This window comes from Ammospiza caudacuta, chromosome 11 (genome assembly GCF_027887145.1).
Source record: "Ammospiza caudacuta isolate bAmmCau1 chromosome 11, bAmmCau1.pri, whole genome shotgun sequence".
NCBI classification, from domain to species: Eukaryota; Metazoa; Chordata; class Aves; order Passeriformes; family Passerellidae; genus Ammospiza; species Ammospiza caudacuta.
The window spans coordinates 23,189,463-23,209,927 of record NC_080603.1 but is presented as its reverse complement, the minus strand read 5'-3'; the positions used below and the strand labels follow the sequence as shown (position 1 = coordinate 23,209,927).

Genomic DNA, 20,465 nt, shown 5'->3' with positions numbered 1-20,465 from the left:
ACTGTGGGTCTGAATGAATGGTCCAAGCCAGCACTGGGAGAAGCAGCCATGGGGCAGAGGAGGCAGAAATCCCAAAAAGCCCCCAGCCCATCTCCTGTGCTCTCCAGAGCACTCAGCACAGAATTGTTGTATAGAGTCAGTGTTTTTGTACCAAGGACCCACCTGAGTGTTACTCATTTGGTCAATAGCCACAGCCAGGTGATTTACAAAAATCCAGAGAGCTGACAAGAAAAATGTGTTGTTCATACTTTTATCCTTAGAGGTAAGAACAGAAGCTATTAGAGCAATTTGCAGGATTCTGAGATCTGGAAAATTAAATTTATGATAACCAGAGCCCTTAAAGCAGAAGGAAACAAAGAAATGAAATACAGACAAAAATATTTTTCCTTTAATCACACCAAAATTGGGATTAAAAAAAAAACCCAAACCATGGCAAATGCTGGTTCAATAATAATGACATTTACTGAGGTGAAGTTGGAGATTATCTATTATTCTCTCTCTGTAACTTTGACATTTGTGAGTAATTAAACTCACAGGACTCTCACAAATCATGAATTGCTGTGAATGGTTCTGTGTGTGTACAGTCAATATTACATCTGATAGAAATCTATCATATTATGCATAAATAGTCATCTTGGTCATGTTGCTTGGCGAATCTTATTCAAGTGAAAAATAAAACAATGTAAAGGAAAAGAGCACAGTGGTGAGTCAGTGACAAGTGAGTGATGCTGTTTCTGCAGCAGATGGGTTTGATTTGTCCAAGTGGGCAGCTCTCTCCATCCATGGGGGATGAAGCCATCCAAAGGTTTAGCCTTGTGAGCAGATCCTGCATGAGAACTATCACTGGGAGGTGTCTGGATTATACAGGTACCTCTCTGAGTACACAATATACACAATTTTAAAATTAGTACTTCATGAAAGGTCTTTTTTCAATAATAGGCATTGTTACCTGTTTGAGAAGCCTGCAGCCAAGCTGTAAATTTAATCAGGGCTTTGTCCCTCTAACAGCCAGAATTTTAAAAAGCACCTTTTGGTTTTAATCCCCCATGGTTTTATGTCAACTGAAATATGTTTTTAATTCACATTATCACAGACAAAGTAATCATTCTCCGAAACAAATTCCTCGGTGAGGGGAGGGAAACTTGACTCTGGGTTTGTGAAATGGCTGCATCTGACAGCCAAGGGGCTTGGGGGGACACCCCCCCATGGGGAATCACCAGGGCTCTGTCAAAGCCCAGCTCAAACATCAGCCTGGCTTTCCAAAGGCAGCCTGCTCCTGCTGACTCGCTCTGCAGCAGAACTCATATTTAATCACTGGGGTTTTTGCCTAAAATTGCAGGATTAGAGCCATAATTTAAAAGCAGAATCTCAACCCAGTAATAAGTGTGAATTCATTTGACCCCCAAGCCTTTCAAGCCGTGCCCTGGAAGGAGTAAATGAATGCTGCTTGCAGTGTAGTTCTCACACACACAATGAGCCCCCAACCACATGATGCCTGTGAATGCTAACCCGGAATTTGAAAGATAATGAAAGTTGTACAGAAACATTTTTCATTACCTGAAAGACGGGAAGGGCCGATACTCATCAGTCTTGTAACCTTATTGAAGTGGTGCAGGAGTTGGATTCTTTCCCAGGGGCTTTTATGGAATAATTATTTACACCGCCGAGTTTTGATAGAGCAGAAAGGAGGCATTTACTGTGTAAACGGAGAAGTTTTCAGAAACTAATTAACTCTGCTTTTCAGCAGACCTACAGAACTCCTTGTGGGAGAAGCTTTTGTTAGGTCTCAGCTAAAAGGCCAAGCCAGCCCTCTTCAAAGCAGGCACAGTGATTTTGGGGACAGATGAGACAGGCTGGGGGAACTCAGAGGCAGCACCAAGGTTTACCTGCCCAGCCTGGGAGGAGATGCTCTGCCTGCTTATATTTTATCAGATGAAATTAGTGCACTGTTAATGAACACTGAGCTGGTTTTACGTGGTGGTGAAGTATTTCTGTCTGCAAGTTCAGAAAGGGCCCATTAAGCCCACCATTGTGATGGTACAGCTTACATCCTTACAGCCTGGAGAGGGCTGGTGCAGGTCTGCACCTTTGGAAAGGTATTTGTGTAAGTTAGAAAAGATGGAGGCAAAGATACTGAACTGCTTTACAAGTGCCTGCTCGTTATTCTCAACATATCATAACCCCATTTATTTAACTAAGCTTTTTTCACAGCAAAGCTTAGTGCTTTCTGCTCCAGGTAGGAGTTCCTTGGTAAACTAAGTGGTGGCTTTGGCCATGGAAGGAGATTCTGGCAGGTGACTGTGATATGGTATCAGCCTGTTGCTCAGGGAGCAGCAGATAGCTTTATCTCCAGCCACACAAATAAATCCATTCCCAGCTGACGTGCTCAGCCCAGGGAGGGAACAGATTTGCCTTTTCTGACTTATCTTGCAGACAGTGACCCCTCACTTGCTTTCCCGCACTTGCTGTGTGTGCTCAGTGCAGCCAGGGCTGGTATTTAACCATTTCTGGTGTTTATTTCTAAACCTGCAACAGCAGTTGCTGTGTACCTACGAGCTCCAAGGCAGCCAGCAGCCACTCTGGGTGCTCCTTCCCTCTGAAATTAATGCTGCAGCAGCAGCTTAGCAACTGGGCTCGGACTTTTATCCTCTGCTGGCTTCAGAGTAACAGTCTGACAGTTCCTAGCAGTTAGCCCACAAGATACTTTCTCTTATTTTAAGAAACCCAAGCCCTAACTTTTTACAGATTGCTGAGGTTCGTGGAGGGCCAGAGTTTGGCTGAATGTGGAATATATACGTGTGTCCTTGGGAGTAGTCATAGAGAAAAACATTTCAATAGAACATTGGCAGCGTAGCCTGCCTCCAGCTCCAAGTCTGTCTGAATTTATGAAAAACAATTATGCAAGCATATTTCCATAATAAAAGAAACTGCATGTTGATGGGCTGAGCTGGCATAGTCTGTTAAAAAACCCTTAAATTTATTTGAATCTTGTTAATCGGCTTTTTGATCAAAATATTATTTTAAATGCAGATTTTTAGCTCTTGCATATCTCTGCTCCAATTTCATTTACATATGTGTGTGTATATACATATATGTGTACATCTCAAAAAATTTAATTTATTTGTCTTACTTGAATCATTCAAGATTCTTATAAGGTATCTTATTCAGTATCAGGGTTGACTGCTCCAGGATTTTAAGATAAACATTGATTTCATAGCATCTGAAAAATATGATAAGAAAATGCCATGAAAGCAAGAAATGCCATGAAAATTCATAAAACAATTTGCACATCCACGTTTTTTACAAAGAAAGCTTGATGCTGTTTAAACCTTTTTGCCTTATAACTTATTTTTCACATTAGCTTGAATAAGGGTTTTCTTATTTTGGCAAGATTTAAATGTGCTGCTATAAATTAAAATCTCTAAGTTTTGAGATCATGGTGTTTATGATGAGACATTTCATGGTGTCACCTACTTGTCAGGCTGTTAAAAATGGATTTATGACTTGTTCAGAAAGAATCTGGTTGTTATATGGGTATCAGACACAACGGTTGCAGTGCTCATCAGCTGGAAGCAATGTGTTTCCACACAAGAAGGTAAATATTCTCCATTATATAAAAGATATCCAGAAGCTGGATTTGTAAACAAGCAGTCCCTGAAAGCTGGTTGCTGATTCTTCATTCCCCAAGTAATTTGTGGGTAAGGGGTTTCACTTGTCTCAACAAAAGTTGGAAAATGTGTAACTGAGCACCTGCAGCATTCATGTTGCACCTTCTGAAATAACAACATCTTGCTCTTTGTGTTGCAAAAATCTGTCAAAATTACACATGCAGTGAAATTTGTTGCATAGGAAAAACAAAGAATATAAACCCTCAGTGTTTGATTCCTCCATATGGCGGCTAACTAAAAAAATACTCTGTATATATTCACTACAGTTAAGAAGGAAAAACACCGTGATTTTCATGATGAAAAGTGGAGAGTTGGTGGCAGGGGGTTTGAGTTTTTGGAGACTTTGAGGCTTCCCTGGGATATTTCAGCAGACTAGTGTGAGAACGTGCTGCCTTTCCCAGATAACAAGTGCAGCTATTGCTTTTTATTTCTTTTTCTTTTGAGACAGTGGCAGGGGGATTTTTTATTCTTCTTTCCTGGCCTGATAACAAGGCTGCTCTCTGGAAGCTGCTGCTGGCTGTGCGCAGCTGATGTGCCAGTGGCTCTCCTGGTGAGCAGGGTGGTGCTGGTTCTGCCAGCTGTGTGAACCTGGCTCTCCAGCAGAATACAGTGGCACTGGTGGGGTGATAAAATTGGTTTGGTGCAGGAGTTTGAGGTACTTTTTCCATGTTTTATTAAAAACAATTCCTTACCCCTCTGCCATGGGGCTGTTGCCTGCAGTGGTGATTGCAGATCACACACAATACTTCTATCAAGGCACAAAGTGGTTGATTTGCAACGTAGTTTTTAATTGACAGTCTGGACTTCTATTATGATTTTCCTTTGTGCTTTTGAGCCAACATAAATTTTCAGGTTGAATTGGGTTTTTCTGCTTACTTGCTGTTGAGTTACTGTGGTTTCAAGTGGCAAGAAGGAACAGGATGACTGAAAAAGCCATCAGAGTTTCATTGAAAAAGCTCCCCAACCAAAACTTTAGAAAAATAATTGTGCATAAAACAATCTGTAGGTTGAAGTCTTTGTTCCATTTAGTTTTAGACACCTTTTGGGAATGGCCACAGCAGCAGGTACCTCCAGAGGCATCCTTTGCTGGATGCTCAGACAGTGATGAGCCAGTTCCCTGCAGGGGAACCTCTCTCTGTATTCCTCATCTGTTACAGATCATTTTTTGCCATGAATCTGTGTTTTTGTTTGTGTTGTTGATCATTTCTGACCCTTTACTTTTCAACTATAGCTCGGAAATTTCCATTTTGCAAGAAATTGTGTAGATGCAAGCAAAAAGCAAATGTTTACAGAATAGTGTTTTTTCCGCAGATTTCAGATTAACTGATGGTTTTTTTTTTATAGGTTACAAATATTCAAGCAAGAACAGTTTTGCTGTCCTGGTCACCTCCCTCTGGCCTTCTCAATGCAGATAGACACAACAACGGTTTGCCTTACACCTGTACCTACGAGGTTGCCTTATCAGATAAAGGGAGGGATGGAAAATACAAGATCATTTACAGGTAAAAACCAGCATTTTTACACTTTCTTTGTTTCATTAGGAGTGAATCCTCTGAGCTTTTCAGGATGTATCCTGGCATGGCCATCAGTCACAGAAGAAAGGCACGTTTCCTCACCAGAGGAGCTTGCAGGGATCTGGTGGAGTGCATGTCACAAGGTCCCTAATTGCCACCCCATCCCACCTCCCTGGCACATGGCACATCCTGCCTGCCATGCTATCACTCCCATTGCCAGTGAAAAGGTTACCTTTTCTTTTATGCTAAATGTCAAAACCTTTCCTGTACACCATGCAGGCAGGAGAGCTGCCTTCCTAATGGGCTAATTTTGCGTGGACTTGCAGAATTTAGAAGAGTAAAATCTTGTTATTTCAGCTAACAAGAAAAATGCGAGGGCTTTGTTGCCTTGTGGTGTCTTAGATGAGCAGAGGAGGGAGTGGAGCAGTCAGTAGGTTACAGAGGCTCCCCAGAAAAACCCAAATACTTGGCTCTCAGCAGGCTTCAGTAAAAATTCTGAGGGATTTCTCTGTGTCTCCTTGCAGTGATCCTCTGAGCTCACTCTGTGATCAAGCACATGTGGTGTTGTGCCTTTCTTTTTCCCCCACTAATGACGTCTAGGAAAGAGAATTTGGAGATGTGACCTTGGCTATTGTGAAATAGCTAATCCTTCCCAAGTCTCATTAAATAAAGTCCAGGTGATAGAGCATTTAAGGAATTACCTCTTGAGACCAAGCCATCTCCTTTCTTAAGATGTCCTGTGAATTAGGGTATTCCTCTTGGTATGCTGAAGGCAGCTCTTGGATAATACAAAAAGGAGGTATTAACCAGGGAAAGGCTGCCTGATTTTACTCTGTTTTTCTGGCATTTACAGCAGCTGTTTGTGAGCCAGTGTGAACATCTCCATAGTCAAGTGTGTGCTGCTGAGCTCTTAAAGTGGGAAGGACACCTTCTAGTACTTCTTGTGCTTGATGGCTGCACATTTTCTCCTGGTTATGAAATGTTGTGCATCTGTTTTAAAGCTGCTGGTGGTGATGTGTCTCCTGCTGCTGGCCAGAGTGCAGCCCTTAGCTTGATGTGGTATGTTCCATCAGGAGCAGCAGTAATTGTTATTACTATAGGCAAAAGAGAGTCTGCAGTATGCTGAATACATTGTCTTTGGAAGGAGGTGCACTCGTTTCAGAGGGGAAAAACTGGATTTTCAAGCATTGTATTATATGAAATAAAAAATAGAAGGCTTGCTGGTGGATTTCTGGGGACCCAGCAGGCGTGTGCATTCTGGTGGATTTTGTTCTGTTGATTTTGAGACATCTCCCTGTATTTGTCTGGGTAGCTATGAGATATTTCTTTATGCTAAATTGAGAGCTTTCTTGTTTCCCATATTTTAATAAAATCATGAATAAGCCAAGCTCTTACATGAGATGGCTATTACTTATTAAGCACTGACCCGTACCTTAATCTTCACAGATTTGGCAACACATGACTGAGCAAACAAGCCAGAAGGAAAAAGAATAGCCCTAACTATGTTGGCTGCTTTTGAAATTAATGGATTGTATACTGGTTATTTCTTAAAATGTCCAAACCACTTTGCTTTAAGTTGTCTTGGTATTGAAAGAGAGCTGGGTCCAGCTGTTTGGGTGTTAATTAAATGTCTCCTTGCTGTGGTCCTCACAGGGAGTGTGGTTCTGGAGGAGAGAGCAATAAGTGAAACGGTTGTGCAAGAAACTCTGCGTCTTCCTTTGAAGTTCAGTGGGTCACTGTGTATGAAGTATTTTGAATAGGAAATATGCAGAAACTGCAACAAGAAATGTTTGGGTTTCGCTCTTTTTGGCTCTGGGAGGGTTGAAAACCACAATGAGCTTTATACAAATATCAACAAAATATGAGGTAGCATTGAAATGAACCCATATATTTAGTTTACTGAATAACTTGGTGTGATAATTTCTTTTCTTCTGTGCATATGGAGGTTTATGAAGTTTTCAGGAAATGTGAAGTGTTGACAAATTGTTGGTATATGGTTTCTACTGTTTCTCTTTGGAGGGATTATTTTTCTTCTTTCAAATTCTATCACTAGAAAATCACTAGCTGTGCTATGTGGGATATTGCTTTTCATAATTTATTGATTTATTTGGTTTTATTGATTTATTTGGATTTCTTTCCTGTAGTGGAGAAGAATTAGAATATCACCTGAAGGACCTTAGGCCAGCAACAGATTATCATGTCAGGTGAGTTAGCATGATTTGAATGTCACTTAAATATAAACTCTTCAATGATATGAGAATAAAAGTGAAAGACTTTGAAGTAAATATACAGTGTAGTTCAAGAATTTCTTAGTCACCTCTGTAGTTGGGTTTTTCATTGGTTTCTAAATATTTTATCATAGATTTTATCTTGGACTATGAGAGTGTTTTTGAACAGTATCTTTCATTGTGTTGTCATTACTTTAGTGAGAGATAAAAATAAGTTTATGATCTGTATTTCTGTATGGATAACAGGCCTGGAAGTGCTTATGTATGAAAGTAGGATATCTGAGGTAATTTAAAAATTTGGCTCAAGCACCTGGTGTTTCTTCAGTTCCTGTAAGATGAACACTGGAACTACTCCACACTTTTTTGATAAGGAGGCCACACTTTGGGAAGTAAAGCTGCTGCATACAGATCCATCTGACCATAGTCACTTCAGCATTTATTCCAAGAAAAAAATGGATTCACACTGAACTGTGTTGATGTTTTCATAACATATTTCTCTTTGATTCTGAAGATGTGTTTTACACATTCATTAACTATTAACACATTCTAGTTTTGTTCTCTGATGGTTTGAACACTGTGTTACCTGCTCATGTTGCTTTTTTTTAAAGACTTTATGAACCAAGCCTTTGAATTTACATCCTGTTCACTTACCTTCAATATCCTTTTAAAAAAAATCCGCTCACTCTTGTCTATTGTTCCCTTCTGTTTTTCCAGATAAGGGCTAGGCACACTGTTTCACATCAAGGTTGCTCCTGTTTGTAAAACTAAAGAACCAACACATTGCTTCTGAGGGTTAAAAGAAACCAATCCAACACCAAAATGTGTCCATCTAGCTCTGCTACTGTAGATAATTTTTCTTTTTAATGATCGTTTCTAGTGGAGCCCTAAAATGAACTTTTCAAGTAGAAGCACAAGACCAGAAGGAACTTCTCATAAATGAGGAAAAGATGCAGCTCCTGAATGGGGCAGGAGCCTTGTCCTTAGCAGCAAAGGGATGGTCACAAGGAGAAGGTTGTAAAACACTACTGAGCTTCCTTTTGAGCATTGAACATCTCTTTTGAAGCCAAATTGAAACACCAGAGAGGTCACCATGCACAGCTGAGGTCTCAGTCATTTTTAGGGGTGTTGTGGGTATTTGCCCCAGGTCCTGGCTGACTTCTTCCTCCCTGCCTACAGTTCCCTCCACCTTCTTGCAGGTTTGCCAAATACAGGTTGTTTGTGAGAAGTTAACAATAACTTCTGTTTAAAAAGGAGTGACTAAATGCAACAGTCAGCCTTGCAAAGCAGCAGCAGTGTTTGTAGTGGAGCGAGCTGTCACTGAAGCAGCAGCTGTTTGCTTTCCACCATAGTTTTTTGGTTTTTATTTCCTTCAACTGAAACTGCATTATGTATTATTGACTGTGAAGAAATAAATCTGTTGAGGAAAGAAATTTATGGGGCCAGCAGTTACTGGGCAGATCGCCTTGGGTCTCCTTGACCTTGGCAGCATCCCTCAGGGCTTTGTCTCTGCTGGACAAGGTGCTTGTGCTCCAGCCTGGAACAGCCTGGTTTGCTCTGAACCACCACCTGCTTCCCTCCAGGTGTATTGCTGTGGCGCCCTCAGTGCTCAGGGTTTCAGTGGCTTGCAGGAGATGCCCCTTGAGCTCATTTTCACATGGTTTTATTTCCCTTGTGGGGTGTGTTGGATGCCAGGCCACGCTCATTTCCAGCACACACATGTGCCACTTGCCAGATGCAGGCTCAGTTAATTAATTGCATTTCTTGTTGCTCCTGCTTGCTAACAGGTGATGTGTAAAGCAGCACCAGATCTTGTCTGCCTCGCCCAGAGGGTTTGATTCTATGTAGGTGGTCATTGTGCATAAATTACTCTTATCTACTGAAAACAAATTTAGAAATTGCCCTTTCTTAAGCTCTGCATTCAAGCACACATAGCTACAGCCAACTCAGAGGTCATTGTCTGGTCATGGCCTGAACTTTGCTTTGAGTAGAAGACTCCCAATTTGCACTTTCTTTTGCTGCATGGAAAATGTGAAGGGGAAAAAAGAAGGGGAAAAATAACATCATTACTTTTTCAGAGAAAAGCACCTCATGAGGAAGTGCTCAACTACATCCCATTTGCTTTCCCATATTACTTGTCACTGCATGTTCTCTGCTGACATATAGAGGATTTGCCTGAAATGGAATTTGCTTTGAAGAGTTTTAGTTTATCACAGCAGTGTTGCTGGCCTGTGTTAGTTCTAGTCCATGGAGGTGCAGTAAATGTTGATTCCTGAGTTATGTAGGAAAAAACTGTAGCCATGGGAGGAGACCAGCACTCAACATGGTACATGTGGATCAAGTGTAAACCAGGCATTAAAGTTGATACTTTTTTCTCTGTTGTATTTCAAGGGGGATTTTATCACAGTATGTAGAAGCCTGGCAATAGGCAAGAAAATATTGGTGGAAATAAAAGATAATGAAGATAACTCAGTGGTCCATGGGAATATTTGCACAAAACACTGTTCCTCTTCTGCTGTAATGTTTTTTGCATTCTTGTATAAGTGAAGCAAAGCTGGGATAGCCGTTGGGCTGTGAAAATTCTGCCATTAGTGGATGGTGCTGTGGGTGCTTTGGTGGTCACTGAGGCCAAGGCAGTGCCACTTTGTGTGTCAGCACATTTATGACCCATTTCAATTCTGTTCCAGGGTATATGCAACGTACAACTCAGTCAAAGGATCCTGCTCAGAGCCAGTCAGCTTCACCACTCACAGCTCAGCACCAGAGAGCCCCTTCCCTCCCAAAGCCTCACACAGGACCAAAAGCTCCTTAACCTTGCAGTGGAAGGTGGGTAACGCTTGGTTCAGGCAGAGCAGGGGAAAAGTTCTGACAGTGAGCATAAGTGTTGGAAATAATTGAAAGCTGAGACAGTCATTTTGCAGTAAGGGACTTGAACTTGCTCTGCTCTGACAAATCCCTTCCTGTGCACCGACCTGACTTTTAAAATGTGTGTGTTTCATTATGTCCAGCTCCTTCCCAGCATTGGTTAAGAGATTGCCAAGACATGTGCAAAGCTTTGGTTTCACTTGAAGCTGTGCTCATTTGCCTGGGGGAGGTGAAGCTGTTTTCTCTTACTCCCCAAATCACCTTTTGTTTATTTTTGTTCGTAGGCACCCATTGATAATGGTTCAAAAATCACCAGCTACCTTCTGGAGTGGGATGAGGTAAGTAGTAAGTGGTTGAAATAAATACACAAATAAATGGCACTCAGACTTTACAAAGATTTGCTGAGTAAAGAAAAGTAATTAAATACAGGAGAAAGTAGAAATGGGAAAATGAAATCCTGATGGCATTAGGTAAAGAGTTGGAAAGGTGAAAGAGGCAGTGGGGGGGAAACTTTCCATTCAATTTATTTTGTATAGAGACAATGTTCTGTTTCTGTGCCCTTGAAATCTTTTATCACTCATTTGGTGTACTTTACTTAATTAGCATTACTTGCTATTTAATTACTTGTGATGTATCTTATAGTTCTGTTCGTGATCTCTTTCTGAGTGCAGAACACACACTTGTTCTTGCCTTAGAGAAATAGAACCATGATCTTGCAGACCTGTCCACAGAAATGTACTCAGGGTCAAAATAAGTGTCCTTTGTGTACTGGCAATTACCCTCCTTCCAGACATAAAAGGAAATAAGTTTTCTCCTAAGTATCTTCCATGGTTAGTGAGCACTGGGCTGTTGGGAGAGTGCCCTGAGAGATGATGTGCAGCATTTGTTGGGAGTGTAGTCTGGTGAGTCTGTCCCCTAATTTCTGCCCCCTTTCCTTTCTGCAAGTCATATTTCTGCAGAAAGCATGAGTCAGGGAGTTTTATCTCTAAAGGAAAAGAATAAATTGGATGACAGAAAGGGCTTGGACAACATGTAAATAAAAGTCATGAGTGGGGAAATGAAGGGTGTGAAAGGGTGTTTGGTTGTAAAGTCTGAGAAATGTCTCTTGAGGTCTTTTGTAGTCTAAAAATACTCTAAAGGGAGTATTCTGTTATGAATAGTTTTCCACCATGGCATTAGTGACACATTCCCTGCTTGTTCTGCTGCATGTTGGGTGTTTGGAACCACTCACTGTGCAAACATTGTTGTGTGCACTGTCACAGCTACTGGGGTCTGCGTGGTGAGAAACCCTCAGAACCTGAACTAAAGCTGAACAACAACTTCAGAATGACTTGCTGTCCCTCTGCTCATAGTGGAAAACCAAAGGTTGTCACTGAAGAAGGGAAAAAGGGGAGTGTGAAGTCTGGGAAAGGATATAAGAAGAGATTTCTCCATAAGCTTGGGCCAGGATGATCCTGTTAGACCCATGACACTTGGATTGTGCACTTGTGATTTCTTCCAAAGCTTCCAGTAACTTGGAGCTGAAGGAGCAGAGCAGCACAGAGCAGTGGAAACATGGATGATTCCAGCCTGCAAAGGAAAGGGAAGCTACAGAAGTCCTGTCAGAAGGACCATCAGCAGATAATTATACAGTGCAAATACTGTAATGTTCATTTTGACTACATTGGAGCGTAGGCATACTTTTGGATATATATAGGGCAATTCTACAGTCCTTATAATTCTTTAATAAGAATTTTGTCTTCAGAAAGAGTACTTATGGCACCTATTTTTCACAGAGCAAAAGCAGTTTGGTGTATGGTAGTTCAGCTCCCAATGGGGAAAAAATAAGGCATCCAGATTCCCTTAGTCTACCTGCTTTAATTACCTTGTTTTCTCAGTAACAGCCCTGAAATCTGAGATTATAATGGATAGCTGGCCAGCACAGATGAAAGAATAATGGCCCTGCACAAATTAATTTGGTGCATCTCCAATGGTTTGACAGGACTCCTGGCTGAAATGTAGCTGGCAGCTTCTGACACAGTTAATGCCACAGGTGTAGCTTCTCTAAAAATTTTTTAGAAAAATAAGAGATAAGAGATTTCTGTCTCTTATTTCTCTGATGAGAGACAGAAATGCAATGTTAAGCCGCTGAAATTGAAGCCTGCTATTAATGCTTGTGAAAGGAAAAGTCTGGAGATGCAGGCTGAGTTTGCAGCAGCCCCATCCCATGCAGTGGTGGCTGGCAGGATGCTGCAGTCACTTTTCCATGGGCCATGGCAGGCTGTGCCTCTGAGGGAGAACACAAGCACACACCTCTGTTCTCAAGGTGAAGGAAAAAAAGGAAGTTTATTTTCTGACCCTAACATTTACAGTTTTTCAAAAGTGACAGCAGATTGTAGGGTGACAGTGCCACCTCTCCAATGACGCTGGTCAAACTAACAATCCATCAACTCTTTCTTCTTCCATAAAGGAATGCAAAACAATGAGTTATTTACAGAGAGTGTGTGAGAAAGTTCACTACAAGAATGTCAACATTAGAAAGCTTAGAAAATCTTAAAAAACAGAGAGACAGTGATGTGCACTCAGCTGCTGGAAATCTGGCACCCAGGTACAAAAGAGAATTCACTTGCAGTGCCCTGCAGCCCCCGAGCCTGGTTCTGTGCACTCCACACAAGCACAAGCACTGCCTTCTCCACAAGGCCACCCTGTGTCCTGCTGAAATCAAGGAATACATACATCAGGGCACAGGAGAGGGCTGCCAGGCAGCAGGGAGCACACTGCCAGAGCTCAGCTAGAGCAGCATTCATGAGCTGTGAGGCACGGGGTAAAATAATCAGCCATCAGAAGGAAATGAAATCGTGGCTGCAAAGCAGAGAGGGCTTTGCAAGAGCAGAGAGCAAGAAGTCTGTCAGATGATAAAGGTGGAGAAATACCCTAAAGTGGCAGCCTGCTTAGGAAGTAGAGTCCCTTCCTAGGGAAGAATGGTGTGAAAAGCCCTTGCCACACTCTTGGCACGCAGGTCCTGCAAGGCTCCTGTGCAAAGGCTGCAAACAGAGCTGGCATCAGGCATGGGAGGTGTGGAGAGGAGCGGGGACATCCAGGAAAACACTCCGGTTGTGTCCCAGATACACCAGTGTGTTCCCCCAGCTCAAGCAGAGTTGTCCCTCCAAGGGAGGGGCTCCTGCAGCCCCTTTGTGCTCCTGGATGGGGGGGTCACAGATGTCTGTCTGTGGGACAGATCTCAGAGTGTGTCAGATGCTCAGCAGTATCTCACCTGTTTCCTTCTGCTTTTATGGGGTAGAGGAGCAGTGTGTAGCATCCAAAGTGCCTCCAGGAGTGTAGGTGGTGTCAGTTGTGTGTGCAGAAAATGAATTGTGGCTGTAAAACTCCAGGGTGAGGTGAGGTAGGAAATTCTAGAAGGTTATCCTGCTTAATATGTTACTATGCCACCCTATCCAGCTGCTGCTTCAGTTTAGTTCGCAGGTTGGGGGTTTTTCCTGACCTGCAGACTCTGAAAGGTTGTTAATACATAAAGATATTCCAGTTATCCTACATTTTTCTATCAGTTTGTAATGTAACTGGTGGCATGTTTACTTAGAAAACACAAATGCTTTCCCTTTACTGATCCAAGTCTTTGAATTAGAGTTGTCATACCTTGCTAATAAACTATTATCTCTTAAAATGCCTGAAGAACTGTGAAGGACACTTAATTCTTAAATAGGAGAGTAAAAGATCAGTTCAGCAAGTTGTCACTCAGATTCACTGGAAGTATCCTAGGAAAATTTCCACTGACTCAGAAGAAGTAAGGATCAGATCCTGTCTCAGGTATTCTGGATTTTGTTGGGATTGGAACATGCTTGTACCACAGGTGCATTAGTTCTCTGGCAATAAAATCAGTTAAAATTGGTAATTAAGGAAAACTTCACCTTCTGGCTCTTTTGCTATGAACTTTGAACTCGAAAACCTGAACTGAATTGATGACTTGGTGCCAGGATTGATTATTCAGGGTAAGCAAAAAGCTAATCAGGGGAAAAAATAGCATTAAAAATATACCAAACAGAAAACATGACTGTAAAGGAGGTGATGCTTTCCCTGATGCCAGCATTCATCAAAATCACTAAACTGTAGCTGCACTGAAAAATGCTGCTGGCACTGCTGTAAGAACCAGGCCTTTGTTGCTAATTAGATGTGAAATGCTTGTTGTGTGATTAAGTGGTAGTAAATAAATGTTTCTCTTGTGTATATGGATAGCCAGAGTATCCTATTCATTCTCGATGGGAAAGGGCAGGAATGTTCTGAGCCAGAGACAAGGACATCCCTCTCACACAGTGTGTGTCCCTGTTCTGTGCAGAGCTCAAAGCAGCTGTAATTCTTACCCAGTAAGCAGCTCACTTTAATTTACTCCAGAGAGAGACTGATACAATACCACACTACTTAATGATTTGATGATGGATAGTTAATAGTGAAGTTTACATAGAGATAAATGGGGATGATTTTGTTCTGCCGCAAAGTTTTAAATTCCTCGAGGTAGCAGAGATGTGCTTGTTTATGCCAGCTGATAATGTGAGCCCGGCACCTCAGTGGTGATTTACCAGGGCTGGGTACAGGGAGCTCCATGTTTGTGTTTGTTCACTTACCTGCCCTCCTTGAGTTTGTTCTGTGGCTGTGCCACTCTTGTGAGACTTGCAAGAGGAGAGCCTTGCATAAAACTGGGGTGTGTGTATAATTCAGGGATGTTTTGTAGGTCCTTTTCTGCCTCCTGAGTGTTTGTGTATAGAGAAAACTCAGTTACTTGCATAACTGGCGCAGTAAATCCTCTGCAGAGCTCTGAGGGTGTGTTGCACTAATTGTTGACAGTTTGCTCCTCAGCTCTGTGTCAGATTGAGTTTCAGTCTGTTCCTTTGTATTGCCAGCACGACCCAGGCACAGCAGCCGGTGCTGGTGTGGCCGCAGCAGATGCCAGTGCTGCATGCTGCTCACAGATGTGGTGCTGAGCTTTGCTGCAGCCCTGTGCAGGGCTGTGCTCCATCCCTGCCCTGCTGTACCTGCAGCGGCCCCTTCCTCCTCCCGTGTTTATTTACTGCGTCTGCTGCAGGGACCTCAGCCAACAAAACCCATTTCAAACCTCGAGTCAGTCAACAAAACCCATTTCAAACCTCAGATCCCTTCTTCAGTAAACACACTCCAAAGAAAACCATGCACCCCGCGCTGGGTGAGTGTGCAGCTTGCAAAATTGCTGAAAGAGCAGCCGAGCTACGATGGTGTTTAAACACTGCTGGAGCATTGTGCAATGCAGGATGGATTTGTGGGGCTGACTCGTCCTTGTTCCCTCAGACGAGGATGGTCCAGCACAGGGTGGGCTGTCCTGGAGGACAAAAGGGAGCCCAGGCTGGGGGAGGCAGGAGAAGCCTCCCCCAGGCTGGGGAAGGGACAGCGCTCTCCCTCTGCAATGTGGGGACTGCAAATCCTTGCAGAAACGATACAGTGTATTTTAAGCAACTTACGAAACATTATTTGAAGGATTAAAAACTTGGATGCCGAGTGTACAAAGACTAGGAGAAGGATTCTGGGAAAGCTGTAAGGCTCTTGGGTGGCAGCCAGTACCAGCCTGCCAGTTGTTCCTGTCTATAATTATGCCAGCATTAGTGCTTTCATAAATCTTGGGAGAGAAGGAGCAGAGAGGCTATTTCCAGGCTATTAATGCCAGGATAATTAGAAATATCGGCCAGCCTCTCCAATTAGTGCCAATAGAATCCAAAATACCAGCCAGTCTGAGTAATCTGAATACCAGTTGGTCTCTGAGTGAGTCTGGGGAATGTACAATACCAGTTCTGGAAGAGAAATATATACAATATCAGGGTTTGTGCTGTTATAAAGTTAAGGATACCTTAAATGTTTGGCAGTCTTGGCAAAATTTTAACCAGCCAGGCTGACAAATGAGAGTTTGGCCCATTGCTCTCAGTTCAGGCATTGTGCTATAGGTGAGATTTTCCATGATTTCCCTTTTTTTGCCAGCATTGTTTTATTGACCATATGCTTAGCAATTGGTCATTTTGTTCTGTTGGAAAAAAAGCATAGGAAAATTATTTTTTAAAAAGGCATTCTTAAAGAGAAATCCAAAATAAATTAAATGTTTTCAATTATTTATAAGCAGTGAAGTCATTAAAGAGTTGAGGAAAAATTAATTTAAAGACAACTCAACCTGTAAAAGAGAGTTTGCATAGGGGAAAAAATCTATTTTTAGTAGTGCTGAACTGATGAATGGATATTTTACTGAAACATAAGATTTCTAATTAGGTTTTGTATAGTCTGCATTTTAAATCTATTGCTGGTGAGCTGAGAAGTATGCTCACCTGTTATTTTTGTGCTAAAGAAATTCTACCATAGAACTCTGTAGCTAGGAATTCTACCATAGCACTCTATGGCTAGGGATTTTAGATCTGTAAATATTTTCCTCATTTACAAACTGTTTTTGCTTTGGGTTTCATGATTCTTTTCCAATTCCCCTTCTGAATTTACCTGAGCTGTGCAGCAGTGCTGGAGCAGGTGGGTGAAGCTGAAGGAGGTTGTGTGTAAAGGAGTTCTAGAACAAGTGTAGGCTCCCACTGTAGAAATAAAAGCTCTGGCTGTTTGCCAGCGTGCTGAACGTCCCTTCAGTGCCTCCACACTGCTGTGCTGTGCTGGAAATCATCTCTGTGGCTGTTTCTAGCCTGAGAAACACATCCCGGAGATTCACTACAAACCTTTCAGGGAGTTTTTCCTTCTCGAGGGAGAAGAGGTGGAAATTGGCAGGGGCTGGAGAGTGGGCCAGTGAAAAATGCATGTCCCACTCAGGCATTTTGGAGCTGTTTTGTGGAGATGTTCTGAGCATGGAGGAGGAACAGCGTGTGGGAGGGCACAGTGAGGCCAAGGAGGCACAGCAGGTGGGGCTGCGGGCCTCAGCGGGATTCCCATGTGAATAGTGCAGTAAAAATTAAAAATGGTACATAAAAATTAAAAATGGTGTGTGCCAAAACCAGTAAATGGCTCAGGAGGACTTTTCACTCAGAGGAAGTTGCAGAGATGGGCATAACCCTGTCTTCTGCACATGCTGGAGCCCATGGGTGTGCTTTGTCAGACCTCCATTCTGGTGGGCTTTTGGGTACTTCACAATGTACCCAATTTTAAATTATTTTCATAAATAACATATATTTTAAATATTTTTATATATAAATAAATAATAATAAATAATGACATAGTGTCCAATAATTCTGTATTTGAGTACTGAAATTAAAACTCCTTTCGGCTGTTCCCGTACTGGTAGATATTATTTTTGAGGAGCTGAGCAGTCCATGCCTTTTCTCCTGAAAGATTTCAAACTGCCCATTTTCCAGTGTGGCCTAGAATAAGTCCAGATATTCCCTGTTACTTTAGGGAATAATTATTCCTTCAGTTTACTCTGTCCTGCAAACAGCTGGGATTTATTCCTGCCCCAGGGTGTGCCAAGCTGGGCTGCATTGGTAAGGGTTTGGTTTTGTTTTAAGTATGGTGGGGTCAGGGAGAGAACTTCTGAGTGTCCTTGTGCTCGGCAATGCTGATATACAAACCAGCACCTGAAGAAGTGTTTGGGAGCTGGAGAAGTGTCTCCATGTCCTCTGGGATTCTGCCTCGTGTTTGAGAGCTGGAGAAGTGTCTCCATTCCCTCTGGGATGCTGCCTCATGCTGCCTTTCCCAGGATGGATCCTTGCTCCGGGTCACGGTGATGTGAAGCTCCCAAACACCATCCCTCTGGCAAACAAGTTCCTTTGCAAAGTTCCAGACTTCCCCAAAAAGCCCTGTTCACTCCTCACACGCGGTGTGCTCGGGGCAGTGGGTGGGTGCAGAGCCTGGCACGCTGGATATTCCTCTGGGATGAGGAATTTTGCCCCGGAGAGCTGGGGAAGGTCCCAGCAGCTTGTCCTGCTGGCTGTGCTGGAGCGTGGGGAGCGAGAGCCCTCTGGTGGGATAGGGAATTGCTGAGACAATCCCAGCGAGGGATGCTCGGGGGAGAACAGTGCTTGCAAAGTGTTGGCTGCGCCTTTATCCCTGCTCCGAGGAGATGCAGAGATTCGTTTCATTCATAACTTTCCCACTTTTTTTTTTTATTGTGAGTGGGATAAATTGTATTTCAGTGTGCTGTAGACACATCTCACAACTCCCAGAAGGTGAGAGGAGAAGGGATGTGACAGCAGACTCTGCTGAGCTGTGTGATTTTCAGAGCACAGCAGTGCTGTCAGAGCTCGCACAGCTTCCTTTATGGAAACATCTCATTCTGATAGCACTTCTGAAACCAGCATGGCGGGCTTTTGTTTCATAGCAATCCAATCACAGATTTCTCTCTTTGCAGGGAAAGAGGAACAGTGGTTTCAGAGAATGTTACTTTGGGAGCCAGAAGCATTGCAAGCTGACCAAGCTGTGCCCGGCTCTGGGCTACACCTTCCGCCTGGCGGCCCAGAACGACATCGGTACCAGGTGAGCTCCTCAGAGAACTGAGAGCTTCCTTGACAAAAAGTGCTGCTTGAAAAGTTCACCCATCAGTAAAGAGGAATTTCTGGGGGGTTTTTGTTTCTTTTCTCTTCATGGTGTGAAAAACGCCAGTCACTGGTTTTTAAAATTTTAAAAGTTTAATAGTAATGAAATGGTTATAAAAATAGTAATACAATTAGAGTAATAATACTTTGGGCAATTTGAATTAGGACAATATGAGACAACAAATACAAAGAGTTATGGATGTCTGGGTACCTTTTTCTGGGCAGCACAAGCCTGAAAAACGACACCTGTTAACAAAGGATTAACCCTTAAAAGCAATAGCCTGTTGCATAGTCACACACTTCATCCATGATGCATAAATTCTATTCAAACACAGGATTGTCTGGTCATCATCAGCTTCTTCCTCCCAATCTTAACAGTGCCTTCGAGGCAGGAAGAAGTTCATTTCTTCTGATAATGGAGCAATAAATTCTTTTTCTCTGAAAGATTCAGGTGTCCTGTGGCTGCTATCTCACTGGAGTCCTGTCTTTAAAAAATGTATCCTACACAGCATAGTTTCTATTTTAACAATTTTTATTACCTAAAACTATATTTAACGCAGTACTTAAGATAATTAATACAGCATTACTTTCTAACACAACACATACAATATTCATTTTAATATTTGCTAAAAGCCAATCATAAAATACATGCATTTATCACAATGGTTTTGAGTTTAGTATCTGACATTTCCTCTGTTGTTAATGCTTCAAGGTAAGTCAGGCTTTCCTTGATGATATCCTTCACCTCCCAGGGAATTGCTGTGTACCTTCAGCTGATGAGATCAGCCTGAGCAGATAGGCTCCTTTTGAGGTGTTAAATGGTGTTTTGTGGTCTGGTCCTAATGTGAAAAGAATACATCTGTTATGTAAAATTCCCACTAGGGACCTCTGTGAACCAAGAAAAACAAGCAAGGGGAAGTTGAGTTACAGATTTTGAAAGGAATCTTGATATATTTATTTTTCTGGTTTACAGCAAAGCCCTTCTGTCTCTTTTCAGCAGTACAGTCCCTTCCTTCTTCAGGACTGGCAGGGCTGGCTGATGGGGTGGGAAGGAAGGGAGAGACAGGCAGGAGACTGGGAGAGGACATCCAAAGCTCTGAAAGATGGGGTTTAGCTTCTGCTTTTCCTTGCACACACACTGATGCACTCACATGAGGATGGGTGAGAAATCAGACTTAGTTCAGTCCTCTGGGAGCTGCTGGGGAGCACTGGGGTGAAATGTTCTGCAGCTGAGGGGCAGAGTGTGCCCAGAGAAGGGACATTGTGCTCCTGGGCTCAGGCAAGCAGGGCAGGCCAGGAAAGGTTCAGCTGTGAAGAAGCCAAACATGCAGTGCCCTTGTGCACTCCTTTATTGTCCCCCTTAGCTAAACAGGATCTAATCATTATTGCAAGGACACAAAAGAAACAGCACTGGTTTATAACAATGTGTTTTGTGGAGAGAGACTCCTGCATTGTTCTGTCTTCTCAAGCACAAGCCTCTCAGTAATTTATAGCTTTAGAAAGCTGCTTTATTCAGGTTCCTGTGTTTTCCCTGACATGGACTGAGACCACTCGCATATGCACAGAGTCCCTTTTCCAACTTCTTGCCAGATTAATTCCTTCCCCATTGAAATAATGTGGAGAGAGAGGGAGGCTGAGCTGGACCTGCTAAGTGTAACTGGAAGG

General features: G+C 42.6%; 1 protein-coding gene across 1 annotated transcript in view; it reads left to right on the top strand.

Moving 5' to 3' along the window:
* FNDC3B (fibronectin type III domain containing 3B) overlaps positions 1 to 20,465 on the top strand; it is a 187,696-nt gene that overhangs the window by 119,885 nt on the left and 47,346 nt on the right. Inside the window, exons 8-12 of the mRNA XM_058811847.1 lie at positions 5,013 to 5,170; positions 7,327 to 7,386; positions 10,095 to 10,233; positions 10,557 to 10,610; positions 18,617 to 18,741. Of these exons, the coding sequence (XP_058667830.1) occupies positions 5,013 to 5,170; positions 7,327 to 7,386; positions 10,095 to 10,233; positions 10,557 to 10,610; positions 18,617 to 18,741 (536 nt within the window). The remainder of the gene's footprint in view (positions 1 to 5,012; positions 5,171 to 7,326; positions 7,387 to 10,094; positions 10,234 to 10,556; positions 10,611 to 18,616; positions 18,742 to 20,465) is intronic.